A 21,939-nucleotide genomic window follows, 5' to 3' on the forward strand; every position below is an offset into this window, starting at 1 on the left:
AGAGAGAGAGAGAGAGAGAGAGAAAGGGAGGGAGAGAGGGGGAGAGGGAGGGAGAGAGAGAAAGTTCAGACTAAGTTTTTTGAAATTAACAACTAGACAGTTAATCTGAGAGAGGGTTCAGGCCAACATTTTTATCAATGTCTGAGATGTGAGAGAACTTGTTACCTTAGATATGGATGAAAGCTTATATGTGGCATGTCACATCAGACAAGAGATAGAAGGGGTATGGTACATTATTCTACTAACTTAGTGAAGACTTTTAAATGACAAAGTAATAAGATTGCATATGTGTGAGGGAGAAATCCCTCCAGCTACAGACAGAACTATTTTCTGGGGTAGACCAAAAGTCTGGGTAGAGCTAAAGAAGAGCAAGTGCTTTCTTAGTAGATATGGTAAAATGTGGACATATCTGAGATAGGAAACTCCCTATGTAGAGTAGCCAGATTCGATGTTTAAACAGTAACAAGGAAAAGTCTCCATGGTCCAGATCAACATCTGTTACGGAATGTTTGTTAATCCTGAAAAAACATATAAGGCATTCAAGTCAATAGAGGAAAATAATCAATCGAACATGCAAGTCTATGCTTCAGAATACAGATGAACCCTGGAGAGAGAAACTGTTAAGAATTTTTGTGATATTGATCATATTTCAAGATGTAGCTATGGACCTAAAGAGAGAAGGTACAGGAAAGAGATTATGTAGTAGATTAAGGCCCCATGGGCAGCATTGTGATTATTTTCATTGTTACTAATTTATGTTAAAATTAGAAAATTACTTGTAATGGCATGAAACTCTGTTTAATGCAGATATGCAGCTTTCTGTACCCTTAAACTGAATAAGAGATAAAGATGAAAACATCCCCAGGGCAGTAGATTACTGTCTCATTCTCAGTGGTTCTCAGCTGGAATGGATATACCTAGTGACCAGGGGGAGATTGGAAAGTAATAGAGATCTATTGGTTATTGTCATTATGATGAGGCACTATCAACACTGAATGAGCCAGTCAACATATCTATTGTAAGCCCTAGGGCACAGGTAGTGCTCCTTGAGAAGACATCAGTAACTCTTGGCCACAGATCTTCCTCTGGGCCACTGACAGGATAATGCCTGGGTCTCTCTGGATTCTCTCCTCTCCAACTTTCCCTTCTCTGTGTTAAATAACTATGCCTACTCACCACTCACCAGTCCAATCCAGCTTAGAGAAGATGATAGTTCTCTCTGTGAAGGTTGCAAATCTATTTTCTTAGTCTGGTGGCTCACCTTACTGAGCCTATACATGAAGCCTATAGGTATGAGTTCTTCAACAATACTTAGTTCGAGCCTGTCCCTTTAATTCTTCATTGGTCTTGTTTTGGGGGATCCTAACTTAATGCCATCTTCCCCAACATATCATTTGTCTCAAATATATTTTCCTGGGAAACTTTTGATCCTAAGATACAAGACTTAATTTTAACTTCCTAACTTCATTCTCTGTTAAGTTACAAGATTATATTGAATAAGGAATGTTTTTAAAAATTTATACTGTCCTTTTAGGAGGCAAACTTGCTATTTGTTTTTATAAACCAAGCATCTTGGATGTTGCTTGATAGGTGAAGGGTCTCTTTCCCTTCAGGCCGAAGGTAGTCCTCATAGTTTGCAATAGGAGTATGTGTGTGTGTGTGTGTGTGTGTGTGTGTTTTAATTGTGCAGTGTATTATTAAAACACATATACTGTAATATTCATAAACATATGCCCAGTTAAGTAAGACCTTGACATTATGTAATAGACCACAGTGAAAAGTCAATAGAACCTAGAAAAATCAATTGTAATGTTAGACATTTTATCCTAGTCAATAATGTCAATGTAACATGTACAGAGGTGAAATTGATTGCAGAGGGGATCAGCTCTGCTTTCTTTGATGATGCATCAACAGCAAAATATAGAGCTCAACCTTTGAACGTGTCATAGACTCAACTATGAATGTATATGGTGCCTGAGTAACCGGCCTAATAGAAGTCACTTTCCCTATGATAGCTATGAAGACACACCCCAGGACCATTGTTTAAAACCACACCATTTGAAAAGTAATACTAATCATAATTGCATTTAGAAAGTGAATTAGTGTAGCACTCACTACTTTGAAATAATTGTCCTCTTGATAAGCACACACACATACACACACACACATACACACACACACACACACACACACATACACACAAAGTCCTTGAATGATAGTTGTTACAGGGCCCCAACCCCAGAGGCCCCAGAGGTTGCATCCATATTGGAAATACCATTTTATCTCTCCTATATGCAAAACCCCAGTTTCATATTTTTATACATTTGTATGTATGTAGGTGTAACTGTGGGTATCGATAATGTAGCTATAAAGGTGACTGAACAAGAGGTTTTTAGGAAAGGAGTTGAGAGGGTAATAGACCTTGCTTGACATGAAAGTGGAAAGAACTCAGGAGTTGAAGGATACAAATGGGTTGGGGAGAGGTGACAAAGGAGCACCACTGGATGAGGAGAGTGTATGAAAATGCCAAATGGAATTCATTATAAGAAAAACACTCCCAGGCAAGCTCTCCCACTCTTTCCTGATTTCTACTCTGTGTTCTTTTACGTGTATACTGACACGTGTTTGGATATTTTTATAAGTGTTGTTAAAACTAGTATAGTTTGGTGTATACGATTTTCCTCCAAAGTTTTACATATTTTATCTGATTGGACATGAAAGGAAAAAGAGCAGGAATCATTATTTTAAAGTGTATATATTTATGTTCTTCTTAGTTAAAGAAAACTGTGCCAATGCTTATCTGGTCCACATATTCAGTTAATTGAAGACTCATGTTGCTGAATATTTTCTGTTTATTGGATTATTTGATAGTTCCAAGAATATATTTTTGACATTTCATTTTATTTTTTGATTTTGTATGAATTCTTGAATTTTTGTCATAATTTAACATTTTCATTTTGAAAATTGAGCACATTTAAATATCACACTCATCTATACATGTATGTGTGATTTTCTGGGAGTCAAATCTTTTTATGTGCTAGTTTTCTGCCATTCGTTTTCAAGCATCTTCAGTGTATATTAATGAAGCTCTGTTATGCTACATGGGAGGGAGGTAGATCCCTTTACCCTATGACATAAGTGAGAATCACTGTATAAATAAGACAAGACAACATGGGGTTCTTCTCACACATGCCATCTGTTATTAGCAGGGCCTCACCTTCCCTTTTGCTTATGTCTGGAGAGGTTCGTGTTTCCTTTCCATTCTGACAAAACTTTCACTGTATAATACATTATTGATGATAGTAAGTGAACTGTGAAGTAATGAACCTTCACAGCTTATCTTCCTTGACTGAGAACAAATCAACTGATCAGGAACTCCCTATTTAATATTCCCATTTGTGCTGGCTAGTTTTATGTCAGCTTGACCCAAGCTAGAATCATATGAAAGGAGGGAATTTCAGTTGATGAAACATGCCTCCATAGGACTTGTTATAGGCAGATCTGTAGGGCATCTTCCCAATTAGTGATTGTTGTGTGGAGGGGACATCCCATTGCTGGGGGTGCCATCCCTGGGCTGGTAGTCCTGAGTTCTATAAAAAAGCAGGCTGAGCAAGCCATGTGGAGCAAGTAAGTAAGCAGCATTCTTCCATGGCCTCTGCATCAGCTCCTGCCTTGCTTGAGTTCCTGTCCTGACTTCCTTCTGTGATGAACAGTGATGTGAAGGTATAAGCGAAATAATCCCCTTCCTCCCCAACTTACTTTGGTAATAGTATTTCCTTAAAATAATAGAAACCCTATCAGCTCTTTGCCACTATAATCCCGATTCTTGATTTTGTGAGTCTTAACTATTTTCATTAAACATTTCATGTAAAATAATATAATATTTGTATTGTTGTAACTAGGTTATTTTTTATGCACTTATGTCTTCAAGGTTCATTCATGTTGTTATATGATGTAAAATTTCCTCTTCAAGGAACAAATAATATTGCATTATAAGGACATTTTCTTTATGTGTCACCTGATGGACATCTAAGTTTTTTCTTGTTGTAAATAGTGGTACAAGGAACAAGGAAACTCTAATCTCTCCTTGAAATCTGCAGTTTAGTAATACTGGATGCTAGGTCATATGTTTGTTCTCTTTTAATGTATTCAAGAACTTTCCCACTGTTTCCCACTAGCTCTGTTGCTTTTCCTTCCTAACAACAGTGTGAGGCACCTTACTGTTTTTGCCAGTCCTGGTCTTCCAGTTCTCCTTGCTTAATTTCAATGATCATCACAAGGATGTGATTCCTCATTTGGATTTTGTGTCCATTTCTCTATTATAGGTAATAAGGAGCAATGTTCTTAATGTTTTATTTTTGTATATCTTTTTTAGAAAATATTATTGTCATTTTAAAAACCTAAATGTGTTTTGAAAGTATCTCTTCTTTGTTTTATGTTTATTCTCATGGGCATTTGTCTTCATGTCTGCATGTACACAAGTACACTTTGTGTGTTCCTAGTGTCCATGGATGCCAGGAGTTTGTATCAGGTACCCTGTAACTAGAGTTATAGGTGCTTGGGAGCATCCTAGGAACTAAAGCCAAGTCTTCTGCATGAGTAACAAGTGCTCCAACCACAGAGCAATATCTATAGGCCTTCTTTGTCTCTGTTTACTTCTTTGTGTAAGGTTTTCTTAGATCTTTGAGGATTAGCTCATTACTGGATATGTGATCATCTGTTCCTATTCAGTGCTTGCCTTTCACTATGCTGTTCTTGCTGTAAGAGGATTTCAATGTGATGTCATTGCTCTTGCTGTGTCGAGCTTTTCAAAATGATGTCATTGATCTTGCTGTGCAGAGCTTTTCAATATGATATCATTGCTTTTGCTGTGTAGAACATTTCAATATGATGTCATTGCTATTACCTTAATCTCTATCTTTTTGGTGTTGCTTCATTGTTTTGATTATTAAAATTTGCAATATATTTTTAAATCAGCCATGTAATTTACCTCTGTTCTTTCTTTTCCTGACCAGTTTAGCCAACCACTGTTTGTTTCCATTTGAGTTTGAAATAGATAAGTGTTCTATTTCTGCATTTTGATAGGGATCACTCTAGATCTGAAGGCTGTTTGAGTGATCTAGGCTCCTCTACTCCACAGACATAACCTATATTTATTTTTATTTATTCATGTAACTCCTTTCATCACTGGCTTTGTTTTCACTCTATAGGTAGTTTATGCCTTGTTTAAGCTTATTCCTGCTGTGACAGTCTTGTGGATGCTATTGTAAATGAATTTGCTCCCTTACCTTTTTTAAAGTCAGTTGTTTACTGGTACTGCACAGAACAACCGACTTTTCGGTTAGTGAACTCCTTAAGGGAAGGACCATACCTTATTTGTATTTTCCACCTTAATACACAAGCTGTAATTAACCATACTCCCTATTTACTCATTTTATTTTCTTTTATTGCTGATCATCTTTGTCATTTTTCTCTTCTATTTTAGAGCTCTGCTAGTTCAATAGCCTCTCCTCCAGTTTCTACTCCTGTCACAGGACATAAGAGAATGGTCATTCCACACCAGCCACCCCTGACTGCAACCAAGAAGTCCACAACGAAACCACAGCCTGCACCCCAGGCTGCACCCATCCCAGTGACTCCAATTGGAACACTCAAACCCCAGCCTCAGCCAGTTCCAGCTTCCTACACTACAGCATCCACATCTTCAAGGCCCACCTTCAATGTGCAAGTGAGGTCAGCTCAGCCCAGTCCACATTACATGACTGGTCCATCCTCTGGACAAATATATGGTCCAGGGCCTCGTGGTTATAACACCCAGCCGGTTCCTGTACAGGGACAGTGTCCTCCTCCTCCAACTTGTGTTGGCACTGAGTATGCATATATTCCACCCTCAGGACATCAGCCTGAGTCTGGATATGGGTATACCTCCAACCAAGGACGCTATTATGAACCCTATTATGCAGCAGGTCCTACCTATGGGGGCCGAAGTGAAGGTGAAACGGCTTATGGGCAACAGGTTCAACCTAATACCTGGAAGCGGGAACCTGGGTATGCCAGTCCTGGAGCCGGGAATCAGAACCATCCTGGCATGTATCCAGTCAGTGGCCCCAAGAAGACCTATATCACAGACCCTGTTTCAGCCCCCTGTGCACCACCACTGCAGCCAAAGGTAAGAAGTCTACTAACCTAGCAATAGGGAAAAGGAAATGACTGCTTTCCCTAGAGAGCACCATTAAAGACAGACATGCTTGTGCTGTTCTTCCATTAGCAGATGCCACCACACAGGAAAGTAGAGAAACAAAAAAGGTGAGTGTAGTCCTATTTGCACAGTACCAGTATCACTACTTACTCTTCAGCATCCAATGCAACCAATTGCTCATTAAGAAAGGATTATCTTTCTAAAAGCTGAATGAACACTGTCTAGAAAGACTGATCTACGGGTGGGATCAAAAATAATATATCTTCCCGCTATTATATTTTCTTTTTTACAGCAAATCTTTCTGTGTAGTGCAGAAATGTCTTCATATATGTTGCACTTGCATGGAACCTGGATATGTTTGCAGTATCTCATGTTATGTCAGGTACAAGAAATTTCATGATCTGTAGAAAAGAAGTATCTAAGGCCATCATATGAGCTACTGACTTTCAAAGCCCATGTTAGGGTGGTAAGAATTCAAACAACCTTGGTACCACAGTGGCCGCTAGGGTCAAGCAAGTAGCCAAGGCCTCCAGATGTAGATGTGGTCAAGTGGATCTGAGAGGTAGGCCACTTCCCTTTGGGAAGAAGCACTGACCTTGAGGCTTGTTTATTGGCCCTTGTTTTTTTAAATCACGTATTCTCAGAGAAGGGTCTTAGCCTTCAGTCTCTAAGCCTATTAAGAATGTTTAGAAATCCTTTGTGAATGGAAGTTCTCAATGTATATAGACACCTTTTCATTCAGTATGCCATTACTACTTCTGACTGCATATGTTATACTATACTCCTTACTCATTACAACTTGGGTTTTCCCTACTCCTGGGACAACACATGTGTTCCCTCAGTGTGAAATGAAAAACAAATGAGAATTACTATCCAAAGGGTTAAATGAAGAAACAAGTGAGCTTTCAGCCCCTGGGTTAGAACCAAGTTCCCCTTTCCATTCAGTAAGAGCTATGAAGATGCCAGAGTTCTGCAACCTTTGTTTACCCTGAAGCAGAATGGTCACTTGAAGTGGTGGGTTGAGTAGAACATTAGACCCTTCTCAATCATTTCCAAATTTTGATCAGATTGTCAGTTTCATAACAGATCGTTCTCATACTCAACTTTGAAACAACAACCAAAAAAAAAAAAAAAAAGGTCCTTTTTGATATGTACTGGCACATATCTTAGATGAAAGTTACTCTTATATCATTGTGCTCCAAGCAATTATCAGATTCTTTAAAGGTCTAAGCTTTCCAAGTAATGCCTGTAATAGGCTAGAGGAATCCACGAGCCTCACCTATTACACTAATATCTAAGTGGGCTAACCTTGATCATTTTTAAATATAAGGCTTACACACACACACATACACACACACACACACACACTCACTCACACTTACACTCTCAAGGTAAGTGGATTTAGGAATATGAGTAAAACCTCCTAATAAAGGAAATCTTTCAAGGGCTAGGAAGATGGTTCTGTGCGTGAAGTCTAAGGACCACACTGAATCTTCAAGCCCACTTAAAAGCTAGGTGTGCACATTGGGTCTCCTGCAATGCTAGCAGCAAGGAAGCAGAGACCATGAGAGACAGCCTAGACACACTAGCAACACTATAAGTTCCAGTTTAGCAAGAGAGACCAAATGTTGAGACCCTGCCTTAATCTATGAGGAATGTACTGTGGGTGTTCAGAAAGTCTGTGTCCATATAACTTTGCTATGTAGTTTAACCTTCTTTCAAAACAAACACGAAGCCGGGCTTTTATTTGGGAGGCAGTACATATGTGCATGTAGTATGCATGTGTATTTGCATGCATGTTTCCATGCATGGACATGACACGCAAGGTTGATTTCTGGTTTTTTTTTCCCTAATTCCACACCTTACATATAGAGGCCCACTAGACAGCTAAGTGACATTACTCAGAGGAAGAGCCAGTGTCAGAATGGTTTGAGGGTGCTGCTCTATCACTGAAGAATCAGAAAACAAAAGTACTTCTACAAGCAAGGCATGGTTTGGCCCTGGATATTATAAATCCCAGTTGCGCCTTTGAAACTTTCAATAGGGAAGACTGGGCCTTTGATCAATTGGTGTTGATATGACTTCATCCACCTACTTAGGCTGTGGAGAATTTTATTAACGAAGTTGTCAAACTTTTGTTTGCTTATTATTTGAGGAAGTTAATTACTCAAAATAACTATATTATTTTTTATCTTGGGTGTCAGTGGATGGCATATAACTTTTTCAAAAACTGAAATATTTGTTTTTCAACACAATCATGTATTTTCACTTCATATTCAATTTGCAAATGAAAAATGAAAGCCCAGCCATGTACTTTTCATTGTAATTATGAAGAGGGTAGTTTGAATTTGGGATTTAGCCATGTGTCTGTGCTGTGAGAAGGGAAAGAGACTGAGGAGCACTCTGGCATCTTCAGTCGTGCTATGGGCATCTGCTGATGGAGAGTGGGCCCTAGCTCAGAGCAGAACTCTGCTGAATCCAACACACCTGTGGGGAGAGGCCTTTGTTCTCATCACTGTGTCTGCTTGGCTCAAGGATGTGATTTCAGCTCATCAGGAATGAGCTCTCAGTGCCTCTCTGCATTCTTCCTTAATATCCTTGAATAGGTTTGAAGAAAAACTTGACTTCTTTGTCACACTTTCAGCCATGGTAAAGGAGAGTGTCATTTTCTAATTAATCAGAGAATGCAAACAGTTGGAGATTTCCATAGCCTGAATAATTGCCGAGAGAGGGCTGTTCACTATCCCTGTTGGCTTTGGTTTGTTTTTATTTATTGAGGTACTAATAGAAAAGATGCTTTTGCATCTTTAAACAGTGACCTTTCTGTACATTGAGGATTTCAGAACATTTGACATTTAAACTACTTGGGTATGTGTTTGTTTGTTTGTTTGTTTCTCCCCTATGTTTTAGATTAATGGTTTTAATTTTCCCACATTGTAGAACAAAGAAAAGAGAAAGAGATGAAAGAAGAAATATAGGGAATGAAGGGGGAAGAAAGAAAGAAAGTCCTAGTGTGGAGGCCAACAGGGTCAGGATTGGATTTGTGTTCTCACAGTGTGCTCAGCAGTTGGTTTGCATACTACAGAGACCACAGTATGCATGCACCCTGTACTAGCTTAGCTTAGTTCCTTGGCAAACAGTTATAAGCAAGCCTTTGCAGAGAGAAAGCATTCCCTTCTCAACACAAGTCTGCTTAAAGATACACTAGGATCTTTTCCTCCTTGGTGATTTATACAAGCGAACTTTGAGTTATTTTACAGGTGTGTTTCCTGCAGCATTCAGATAAGGTGGCATGGCTTAATGGATGCTAGGGTCTTGAAAAATGAATGCCAGGGTCTTGAAGGTCTTGAAGGCATTGTGATTCATAAGCATACAGTGATAAAGTGACTTTGGCATCCATTTCCTGGTCATACCTCAGCCCTCATGTAGGGACAGATATTTGCCAGTGTGTGAAGAAAACTGCTGCTATGTATCCTAGAAACACTGTGGGATTCATTCCCCTAGTGTAATACATGTTAGATTCTAAAATCAGTGATCTATTCAAGTGCCTTTGAAATGCCCTTCAGGATGATACATCCTTATGAGGGATGTCAAACCATCCCTCAGCTCATCTTACACAGAGGGTTTAGCTACCAGAGTGCAGCAGACTGTTGCTTTTTCATTTAGATTTGTGGCTTGGGAGATACATAATAGCTTAGGAAAGAAAAAGTACAGAAGGAATTCTCAGACCTACAATTTCTACAAAGTTTAAGGAAACATTTGAAAATGGCATAGCAGCATTCCATATATCCCAGTGGAATCAATATGTGTACATTTCTTCAGTGTCTTACTGTGGCATATATCAAGTGTACTGCAAGGAATTGCTGGTATGTTAAAGAGAGCCATGCCTATTGAAATCCTTGTGTTAATTACCTCTCCTTCCTAGGAGCATGGGAAGAGTAAGGTAGCACTGAGAGCAGTCAGAAAGGTAGGCTTGGACACTCCTGGGCTCTGCTGCTACTGTCAGATAGTTCATGGTAATGAGAATGGAAACAGTAACTTGAGGCCAGTAGGCGTCACATCAGTAACTCCTCTTTGGGCACTGGCCAATTTACAAACCACTTTGTGACCCTTACAAGTCCATGAATCGTAGGTGAACACAGGTCCAAGCTTCCCTTTTGCTCATTCCTAAATCACTTGCCTGTGTCACATGGCAAACTCTTGGAAAGCCATATCAAATATTCTGAAGATTTTCTCTGTTCTCTGGGTAGCAAGCGCCTGAATCTTGGCACCTCTGAGAGTCTGGATGGCATGCACTGCACATCCATGCTGTTTCAGATGGACCTTCCTATGCGTGGGCGGCAGCTCACACGTCTGTGGTGCAGTGTGAGGGAGGTCAGCAGCTGGACAAGAAGAGGGAAAGTACCCCTCAAATCCCTATGACCAGACTTCCTCTTCTCCAGTACTCATTGTCACACGTGACCCTAACAATGACACATGAAGGGCATACTTCAGGTTTGAAAGAGGGAGTTAATTATATGTTTAGCAAGCAACAGTAAAAAGAGAGAAAATGGGAACCCAAGTAAACAAATTATCAAATTAGTGGTTCAAAACATCCAACAGAAATTGCCTGGGGAATCCCCTTTAAGACAGCCAGCTGTAGTTCTCAGTAGAGAGCCGTGGACACAGCAGAATGTCCCCATAGGCAAAGCTTTTAAGAAAGAACAAATAAGAGTAGGGAGAGATCATTGTCAAACTAGGGGCTTACAAACATCTAGCACAAATGTCTACAAGCTAAGGCAGGAGGCTAGAGTACCCTGTGAAGCCCAGTGAAGAACAGTGTCCCCTTTGATTCTATTCCCAGTCCCTGGGCCCCGCAGAGACTTTCTTACCAAGGATAAACAGTAGGAACCCCTCTTGTAAATGCTTTGCCTTCTAGCTTTTCTCAAGGACTCTGACATCTTGAGCTGGTTATCCCATCTCCACTGCTGCCCCCCTTGTCACAGAGGAGGGCACTCAGCCCATCGCACACAAGGGGTCTGGGAATACTTGACCATAAGCATCCTTAGGTCTGAAAGTGAGGGCAACACTGTTTACTTACCACTGTGTTCTTTGTATTTCTCAACTGCACCCCTAAAGTTGTTTGTGTGAGTGTCTATGTATTCTGAGATTTGAGTTTAGCTTAATGGTAGATATCTTTCCCCATGCACTCCAGGCCCTGACTTTGTTCCCCAGCTCTGGGGGGGGGGGGGGGGGGAGAAAGTGTTAAAGTTTTTTCCTGGGTATACTGTTTACACTCTTAGCAGGGATGAGTGAGAGAGAGAGAAGCCTCTGACTTCTTCAGTACATGGTGTCTTCAGTCTTCTGCTTTTAGCCATTCTTATGGTATTTAGTCCTATCTCGTTGTGGTTTAAATTTACATTTTTCTTTCAATTACTCATGTGTTTACCACATGTGCTGGCCATTCATATTTATTTGTCTTAAGTGTCATCAAACATTTTCCAATTTTAATTGTAATATAACATGAACAAAGGAAGAATAAATATTAGCTCATGAAGAAAGATTAAATCTAGGTGTCATATGGAACTATTGTTTCTATCATTTTAACCTCATCACTTCTTTTTAATGGTTTTGTTGTTTGTTTGCATGTTCATCATATGATCTGTAATGGAAGTATAAATATGAGTCTCCCTTCTCCCTGGGGGAGCTGTCCACTAGCCTGTGAGGACAAAGGGAACAGAGATGGGGAGCAGGATTCAGACTGCTGTGAATTGGACAGATGGACTTCCAGAGACCATTGCAGTGTGGCAGCTCTACATCATTGTTCTAGGAATAGGAATATCAGGGCTTAGGGGTACAGGTCATGATAATATAGCACCTAATTGTCATGCAGGCAGGAAGCCAGAGTGGGACCTGTGTGCTGAGTTATGCTTCTCTGCACAAGGTCATTGTTCAGATAAGGCCAGGTAGCTTTGGTCAGGAATGCTCTGTAGACAAAATCAGGTGAAGAAAGTGAGATAGGGAGCCCTCCATTTTCCACCAAGCTCAGAGAGTCATTGGGTCATTGATAGCAGGGTTCCCCAACATGTAAGCTCCACTGTGAAGCTCCACAGCTTCAGAAGTGGCTGTTCTAACTGGTGTTCTTAAGAGAACTCTAGGGCCTGCGCCATTCCAGGGCAGCCCACACCTACCCACAATATTAAGTGTTATTATCCAGCACCCTGTGCTAGTACCTTAAGAATGGTTTGTGAACATTATTTTTTATCTAAACTTTTTATGTGTTGCAGTGTTTTCAAAAAACTAAATAACATCAGATTTTGTGTGTTGACAGTAAAAACACATTTCAAATTATTAATTTTATCCTCTTATTTCATTTTAATTCTATGTCAAAACAAATTCCTTATTTACCAACTTGCACCTCTGGAATTTTGTTTCCTTCTTGGCCAAGGAAACCTTAATACTGCCCAGTTTCAGAGACGAGTCTAGAGTCTATAGTTTTCTTCTTAGAAGACAGAAATGTGCCCTTTATTGATCAGTGATGAATATACAAACTAAATAATTTAAATAAAACTATTAGGTTTTTTTCCTACAGTAAGAGAACTTTTGGGGGAGTGGGACAAAGTCAGGAGCAATAAGACAAGGCCTCACCATGTCCCTCAGGCTGGCCTTGAACTTGCAAAGGTTCTTTTGCCTCTGTGTTCCAAGTGGCTGCTATGCCCAGTTAAATCAGCTGTTTATAGCTAGTATAATTCCAAAAGTGTCATTGTTCCAAAAATGAAGATTTACTTGTTATTTTAGATCTTTGATTTTCTGAAAGATGGAAAATCCAACTTTTATAAATACTCTTAGCCAATAATATGTTGTTTGCTCTATTTCCTACTTGGAATTTAAGGAATGTTCTTTAGAAAATATGGCACTTTTTTCTTTTTTTGAATTAATTAATTTTTTGCTGGAGTGTACTTAAAATTTAACTGTATAAAATTACATGTAACTTTTAAAAAGCATACTATATAAAGTATACTAAGCATGTTTGTATACAGTGAGCATTTACAGCATGTTCAGCATTAACTTTTCTAGTGTCTTGCCAACCCTAAACACAGAAGAGATGCTAAGTCACTCCCTGAGGCCTGCCCAGGGTTCTTTCCACTGTGAAGTTTGCCTGCATTCCTGCATGTCTTTGTTTATGTAATTAGCTCATTGTACAGTTGTCTAAACATAAAATATTCCCTAGACCTAGTGATTTAGACACTTAGAGTGATATTTTTGAGACCTAACACAGTATTTGGTCAAGATTTAAGGAGGTGAAACCTAAGTGTAAAATGAAGATAATAGATCCTAGTATTTTTATTGAGTCTTTATAAATATTTGACTCTTTATCTCTTCTTGTGTGTCTGTGGACTATGGAGAAGTCAAAGAGTGAAGTGTGTGTTAGAATCTTTTTATTCTTCCTTTATTATTCTTCATAGTCCATACATGTGTTCTTTAACATCAGATTGAATGGAATTACCTTAGGTAAATTTTTAAAGTTCCATCCTAAAAATATCAAAGATCATCAGCTTCCTGAGAAAACCTTGGTTTTTGACTCAGGGCTTTGAAGGTTAACTTTGACCTGTTAAGCATATTAGCAGAGACATGCTTCCAAAACAAAGCTTGATCACTTCATGACTAGGACCTGAAGGATAGAAAAAAGCCTTGGGTTTGACAATGCCCTTCAGAGATAGGACTCTCCGGACTGAAAGACTTTCCAACAGGCCCTATCCTTTAAAAGTTCCCTCACCTCTGAATAGCATCAAACTAGGTACCAAGCCTATAATAAGTAGCCTTTAGAGAGCATGCAACATCTGGACGATAGCAGATGTCACTTACATTTTTACCTGATGAAATCCCATTTATAACCATGCTACCCAGTCCTCCTTAAGACAAGCATATACTAACAGTTACTTAGGGGAGAGCTGATGAAGGTGGTCTCTAAAAGGAAAATGAATAACCATGCTACTCTGGCCTATGGGCTAAAGCTCTCCTTGGCTTTGTTTTGTGAATAGCTTTTAAGTCCAGCCATCCTTACTTGTCAACATAATGTCTATGGCTGCTTTATTTACCACAACAGCAAAATGAGTTATCATGGGATCCTAATGCCCTAAATCACTCAACATGATTTTTATGGCATACAAACATACAATAAATAGATAAATAAACAAATAAATACTAAAATATAATAAAATTATTAAGCAAATGAAATTATTTGAAGCTCTGATACTTCTTGTGGTTTTGTTTTGTTTTGTTTTTTGGTGTTTTCGTTTTGTTGTGGTTTTGGTTTTGTTAAGTATTGAGTTAGAATGTGCTGCCATTGACCATTTTAGGGAGAAAAGAAGTAAATATAAAATTTCAAAATTGGAGCTGGGGAGATGCCTCAGAGGTTAAGAACACTTGTTCCTTTAGAAAACCAGAAGACCCAGGGGCAGATTCTCGACACCAAAGTGGTGTTTCTCAACCCTCTATCTCCAGTTCCAGGGAGTCTGGTGCCCTCAGATTCCTGGGAATCAGTCATGCATGTGGTGCCCATACATACACGCAATCAATGCACTCACAAATAAAATGACTAAGTGTAATAAAAATTTAAGTTAAAAATTAACCCACTCCTTGCAGAATGGTTCCTATAGACCTCCTGTTGCTCCAAGCCCAATGGCTCCAGCTTTTCTATGTAGGTGTTGATGAAGTTTGTCTACTCACCTGACTTCCATATGGTTATCATGTTCCCAGACAGTTCTCATTGTGTCATTTTTATTCTTTGCAATGACATGTACCTCATTGGACATAATGTATACTATCTTTATTAAGATCATTTGCATTTTAAGGATTCTTTAAATGGTGTGTGAGTGTGTGTGTGTGTGTGTGTGTGTGTGTGTGTGTGTGGTGATTTGTGTTGTGTTATCAGCACAGTCACTTCCTTTCCTCTTTAAGGAAACTCTTATCTTTATCAGTCTTTTCCCAAGTTTAGCAACTGTAGTTAGTAACTAAACTGTTACTTTTAATGCATATACTGATTATTGACATTGAATCATAGAGTGTCTTACATAACTGTATCATTAGCCTGGTATTTTCAAATACCACCCATTTTTTATGTATATAAATAGTTCTTTTCTTCCTTATTGCTGAATATCTCACAGGTTTGCTAAATCATATTTATCCTTTAATGAGTTGATGGCATTGGAAGTTTTCCAACTTCCTGTGGATATTTCTGGGGCAGGTCTTTCCAGCTGTCTGACACTCATACCCAGCAGTAGGATTACCTTGTGAGGGACTGCTAGACTGGTTTCCAGTGGTTTCCAGTGGCCCAACGTGTCCACACAAGAAATATACACAGCTGGAGAGATGGCTCAGCCAGCTAGGCTCACAACCAAAAATATAAGAAATACACAAGGATCTTGGCTTCTCTACATTTGTCAAACTCCATTTGATTTTGAAAAATCTTTACTTTTTTAGTTAATTCACTACTTTTTGGTGAGGTCTTGCTATGCAGCTCAGGTAGGCTTCAAACTTATGGTCCTCTTGCCTCTGCCTCCCAAGCACTGGGCTTATCTCTCTGATCTAAATCCTGTTGTGTGACTGTCTGATCAGGTAGAAATGCCTGTTCTTCCCGAGCAGGGAGCATGTGCATGCTCTCTTAACTCTGCTACAATCGGAACCTAGCATCAGTCAGGCACTCCTGGCAAATCAATAAGGCAATCATAAATGAAATGGTATTTATTGATTGTCGTGGATGCGTGAGTTGCTCACATGACTTTGTATGTACATTTTTAATGAATGTCCTGTGTTTTAATTATAGTTCTATTCTGGGTCTGGTCTTCTCGTCAGATCCTACTTTGTATCCTAACAGATTGATCTTGAGCTGGGCACAGCCTGGTTTAGTCACTGAAGTGAATTATCCAGCTCTGCGTTATTGCAGTTTTTCTGCCTTTGGCTATGGTTCACTTGAGATGTTTTACTCCTAGGCTGACATGATGAAACTTGATTCATTCTCAAGGGTCAGCATGAAAACATTACTTTCCACTCTTTCCCCAATCAAGCCTTCCCCTCCCCACACACAGTTCTTAAGTCTTCAAAACTGTTGGCTTTTTTTCTTCTAGAAGCTCAGGTCTGAAACCTGAAGCTACTTTTCACTATTCTTTTTCTCATTGTGTGTATATATATACATATATACAACAAGAGATAAAATGGGTAGCTGCCATGTACTCTAGTGCTACCCATGCCCCATCACATCACCTGAGTCATAACTGACTCTTACTGCTTTTTCACTTCTGTACTTGTCTGTTTTCATCCCGTCCTTCCACAAAGTGATGTTATCAGAGCCCTGCTAGCTTACTGCTATCTTAGCTTACTGGTGAGGTCCCTCTAACAGTATCCCAGGAGAAAATAAAATCATGCAAAACTATGCTTGTAAGTCTCTGTCTGTTTACAACTCTCAAGACCGCACTCCACTCTGCAGCAGACATTTTACGTTCAGCCATGCACCGGAATCCAGGCCCTGGCTTTGCCTTCTTAGAACAGCATCCCCCATTATCCTCATGGCTCATTGGTCTACATCATTTAGGACGCCACTCATATGATAATTAGTATCACTACTCCATCAAAACAGCCCACAAAGACTCTCTCCACTTTACTGCCTCCTTTCTGCCTGTAATATTTATCACTGCTGAACACAGTTTATTCATGTATATATGTGTGTTTGTGCATGTGATGTCTATATATAATGTGTGCATATGAACAATGTCATGTGTATTTAATTTCTGTGTCTATGTAGAAATATGTATACATGTTTGTGTACGTGCTCATGTATGTGCAGGCCAGAGGTCAACCTTGGCTGGCGTTCTTCAGGAGATACCCATATTGAGTTTGTGTGACAGTCTTTTGCTGGGTCCTAGGGCTTGCATATTTTGTTAGAGTAGATAACCAGCAATCCCCCAGGGATCCTCCTTTTTTGTACTGGGTTTTACCAGATCTCACATGCCATGCTTGTCCATGTGTGCTGGGTATCTAATATGCCCAGGCTTGTGGAGAAACACTTTACTGACTGAACCATCCCTAGCCTCTTGTTCAGTATTTTAATCATTTATTCTTTGTTCTTTTACTTAGGACTCTGTCATGAGAGCATGATTTTTTGTGTTTAACTGCTACATAGCAAATTGTGACTTAAATATAGCAAGTTCTAAATAAAAATTGTGTTTCTAACAAAAGAATGAGCAAGTCTTAATTGCAAAATCACCTTCCTAAAAGTGACTTATACAGATATCTGTGAGATGTTCTGACAGTGTCTTCTGATTAGTGAGAAAGGCTCCAAGCCCTGATGTCACCTTACATGATACCCACTTCCTGGAGGCATTGCCCATGTTTTCCTACCTTGTCCTTCACTACAAGCTTTTGCCAGAACTCCATGTACAGTCTGCTTGGCCTTGAATTTCCAAGTCGGAGACAAGTTGTGCCCTCCAGGTTGATGACAAATGTGGAGGTGCTGTTTATTATAAAATGATCTTCAGCGTGACAAATTGTTCTCAGATTTTGCTGGGCTTAGGCTAAAAACAGAGCCTGAGATTTTAAATGATAGACAATCTTGTTGACTGTTGCAAAGCTCTGTGGATTAATAGCTGCCAATATTGATTGTTTTTGTCAAACCCATTGCTAAGAGCTCATATGGATTGACTCTTGGTATCTCATTAACATGCTCACTAGATATAATTTTCCGTCTACCAATAACAAAACTGACAGAGATCAAGTACTTTACCCGATTTTGTTTTATGAGCTCTCATAAATACAAACAGAGGTGAGCATTAAAACCAAAGGGCCAATTTGATCATGTGACAACAGGCACATTGCAGGATCATGCCTGGGAAAAGGCGAACTTCCAACTGTGTTTTGGTGCCAGGATTATACAGCAAATGATAAAATTCCTCTTTAAGCTCATATTCTATTCTTAATATTAATTTGTTTATTATAGACAATGATAGCCAGTGGCCCATCCTCCAATTCATGTAAATAGTCTTATGATAAGTTGTCTGGTCATCCTGACTCTCCTTTGCCCTTGGCCCTCTGCCCTCTCCAAGTCACACTCCTTGACTGAGTTTCCTGTGGAGATACTTTCCATGGCTGTAGTGTCCCGAGTTAAGGATTAAAGTGGCCCGCTGAGGGAGAGTCTTTGAAGAACTGGCATTTGGGCCAATGCTGAAAGGATAGGGTATATTAGTTCTAAGATGGAAATGAAAACTCACAGGCAAAAGAAACAAGGGTGACATCATCAGGTCCCCTGGGCTTGGCATTTACAGGGACAGAAAGAGAAAAGTGAGGTTTTGTCATCAGAGGAGAATAGAGTAAAATGGTGGGGGTGCACCCCAACCCCAACCCAGGTCCATGCACAGAATTTTCTTGAGGGGACAGCTTAACTGGGAAAGGGCCCTTAGCATGCAGACAGCAGTGTGCTCAGTGAGCTCAGACTAGAGGTCAGGTGGCCTGAAAGAAGGAAAAAGGACCAGTTAGCACAGGCACTTTCTCTGCCCAACTTCTCCTCAGTGTGGTGGACTGAAGCCGTGAAACTATGAGCTGAAGAAGTCTTTCCCACCCAGGTTACATATGCCAAATATTTTTTGATACATTTATTTTTAAAAAGAGTCCCATTTGTATGGATTTGGCAAGCTTTCAGGATTCAGGCATCTGCTCACCTGTCCCCCTGCACCCCTCCCTCCATTCATTAATGGCTTTCCCCCGTAGAATCCCCACTTTTTAAGGAACTAGATCCTTGCCACCAGAATCAGATATGATGGAGTGTAGACTATTCTAAGCAAGAAATCGGAGTACAGAGGAGAGCACCTCTCAGAGACAATGCTGAAGAGCACCCAGATGTGCTAGGACTTCCCTGTGATGCCCTCTCCTGCGGTGGACCTTTAGTCACACTGCAAGTGTGTGTGGATTCCATTTAGACCCTGAAGTTACTCTGTAGAATACTGAGACTCAGGGGAATTGGACCAAATACTATTTGCCCTACCTTACCTATTACATTTTTACTGCCATTAAAAATAAGAAGTTAAAAAATGCTCACTAATGTGCAGTGATTCTGAAATCAGTTCATTTTTGATTTCAGAAAGTCCTCGTGCATTAAGCTACTGGGAGTCCAACTTAATATGACGATAATGAATGATGGCCAGGCAAGCTTATTAGTTTTTTTTCTAACAGAGGACATCAAGAAATCTATTTTTCTTGTTTAGTTCAGTGGTTTTCAATCTTCTTAATGCTGTGACCCTTTAATAAAGTTTCTCATGTTGTGGTGACCCCCAACCATAAAATTATTTCCATTGCTACTTTGTAACTATAATTTTGCTACTGCTATGAATTGTAATGTAAATATCTGATATGCAGGATATCTTTTTATTTGTTTGTTTGTTTGCTTGTTTGTTTTTTCAAGACAGAGTTTCTTTATATAGCCCTTGCTGTCCTGGAACTCGATCTGTAGACCAGGCTGGCCTCGAACTCAGAAATCCACCTGCCTCTGCCTCCCAAGTGCTGGGATTAAAGGCACTCAAAGTTTGAGAACTGCTGGTCTAGTCTGTGTTTACTAGGCAGTTAAGATCTGTGTGCTGTGTATGATTGGTAGGCTGTGGGACAGAGGAAGCAGAATGGCAGAGAGGAGAATGTTGGTGGTCACCTGGAAGCCCAGGGAGGAGTCCTGCTGCGCTATGAGACTCAGAAGACAGCCTGACACTTTGCAGCCTTTGTCCCGAATCACAAATCCCATCACTCAGGAATCTCCAAGTGAGGAGCAATAACTTGTGACAAAGCCTCAAATGACCACAAACACTTAAAAATTGTTTTTCTTTTTTTCCAAAAGCAAAAAGTATAACCCTGCTTTGTGCCTTTGCATGAAATTTTTTTTTATATATTTAAAGAATAAATCATAAAAGGGCAAGGAATACGAAATGTTAAAATGTGGTGCTGTATCCAGTCCATTTATATCTGAAATTTAGAGTCAGTTGAGCAAAATGAATGTTGCATTTACTAATCACATCTCCTATTGATTCAAAACAAATCTGGCTTGAATGAGAATTAAATAAATGATTAATTATCAAAAGCCACCATTTCTAAAACTTTTGAATAGAACATGGAGTTACTTTTCCATAGGAAAATCACTGAGCGAGGGAGCCTTGGCCAGGTGTCCTGGAAAGGGTTGGGTGGGAAAGCATGGGTGTGTGAAGCTGGTCACATGACAAGGCTGGGCTGCTCAACCTTCTATGGCAGCCCTGAGTTCTCTGGCAAGACACCAACTTTCTCTCCCTCCTCCCCTCCCTCTATTATCCTCCCTCCTTCTCTCATATTTCCACAAATACTTATTTTTGAAAGAAATACCTAGATGTGGTGGTGTAATCACATCACTCAGGAAGCAAAAGCAGACAGATCTCTGAATTCTAAGCCAGCTTGGTCTCCAGCAAGAGTTGCAGGTCAGCCAGAACTACACAGTGAGACCCTATCTCAGAAAGAAAAACAGAGGTGGGGGGAAGGAGGCTCGCTCTTTAGCAAGAGGAGGGGTTCATTGGTTTCTGATTCTAATCTCAGCAGTAAGATTTCTGATTCAAACACAGAATCAGGGTTGAGGTTTTCCTGTTCAAAGACAGAATCAGGATAGAAGGGATAATTTAATTGGTCAAGTAGCTGACTTGAAAGTATACAGACTGGGCCATAGAACTTTCACAGGGCCAAGGGCCTCTCCTCCCATTGATGACTGACATGGCCGTCCACTGCTATACATATATACATATGCTGCTGGAGCCATTAGTGTAGAATGCCAGGGACAGTAAGCAGGAGGGGGTGGGGTGTTGAGCAGGGGGATGGGGGAAGGGAACAGGGGTTTGTTTTAGTTTTTGTTTTTTAAATTTATTTTCTTTTTCTTTTCTTTGGTTTTGTTTTGTTTTGTTTTGTTTTGTTTTTGGAGGGGAACCTGGGAAAGGAGATATTGTAAATAAAGAAAATATCTAATAAAAAAGATTACATTTACACTTATTTACTTTGCTTTTATTAATAAAATAAAACATGGAAAAAATAAGAAAGTATACAGACTGAAGTTCAATTCCCAGCATCAACATAAAAGACAAGCATATCAGTGTGAGCCTGTATTCCCATTGCTGTTCAGGCAGAGACAGGAGTACCTCTGATGCTTGTCTAGGCAAGCCAATGTGTAGGTGAGGCCTAGCCACAGATGCTGAGAGATCAAGTCTCAAAAAGTAATGTGATCAATAAGAGTAAGACACTTGACATTGTCCTCTAGTTTAAACATACACATGCATGCACACATTCACATTCAAGCATGTTTATACACATGCTCACACATACTTAAGCATATAAATATACACACATACACACACACAGCAAAATTCTATATTTCTGTTTTGATTATTAACAAATTACGTGGTCATAAAAAAATTCCTGGAAATTGAAGCAGTTTTCTCAGGAAAATTGTAGAACACAATTATCTCAAATGTTGTTTCAGTGATAAGTTCAGAACGCTTTAGATTCTCAGACAACAACCTGTTTTTCTAAGAAGCCATTGTGAACCTTCACAAGAAGCGTGAAACCCAGGAAAATGACTATCCAAAGCCTCGGAGCATAGGAGACATTGTAGAATGACCCTGAAACCTCCAGGGTTGAGAGAGCATCTATGTGTTCAGATTGGTGGGTATTTTAGCATTCTTATTGATGAAATAACTGCAGATTTTGTGTGATAT

At 39.7% G+C, this 21,939-nt stretch overlaps 1 protein-coding gene across 10 annotated transcripts in view; it reads left to right on the plus strand.

Annotated features, from left to right (window-relative positions):
* Lpp (LIM domain containing preferred translocation partner in lipoma) overlaps positions 1–21,939 on the plus strand; it is a 590,384-nt gene that overhangs the window by 355,805 nt on the left and 212,640 nt on the right. For all 10 annotated transcript variants that reach the window (XM_031363533.1, XM_031363538.1, XM_031363539.1 and 7 more), the window contains one exon: positions 5,486–6,169. In XM_031363533.1, the coding sequence (XP_031219393.1) occupies positions 5,486–6,169 (684 nt within the window). The remainder of the gene's footprint in view (positions 1–5,485; positions 6,170–21,939) is intronic.

The sequence above is a fragment of the Mastomys coucha genome, unplaced genomic scaffold (assembly GCF_008632895.1).
Source record: "Mastomys coucha isolate ucsf_1 unplaced genomic scaffold, UCSF_Mcou_1 pScaffold12, whole genome shotgun sequence".
Lineage (NCBI taxonomy): Eukaryota > Metazoa > Chordata > Mammalia > Rodentia > Muridae > Mastomys > Mastomys coucha.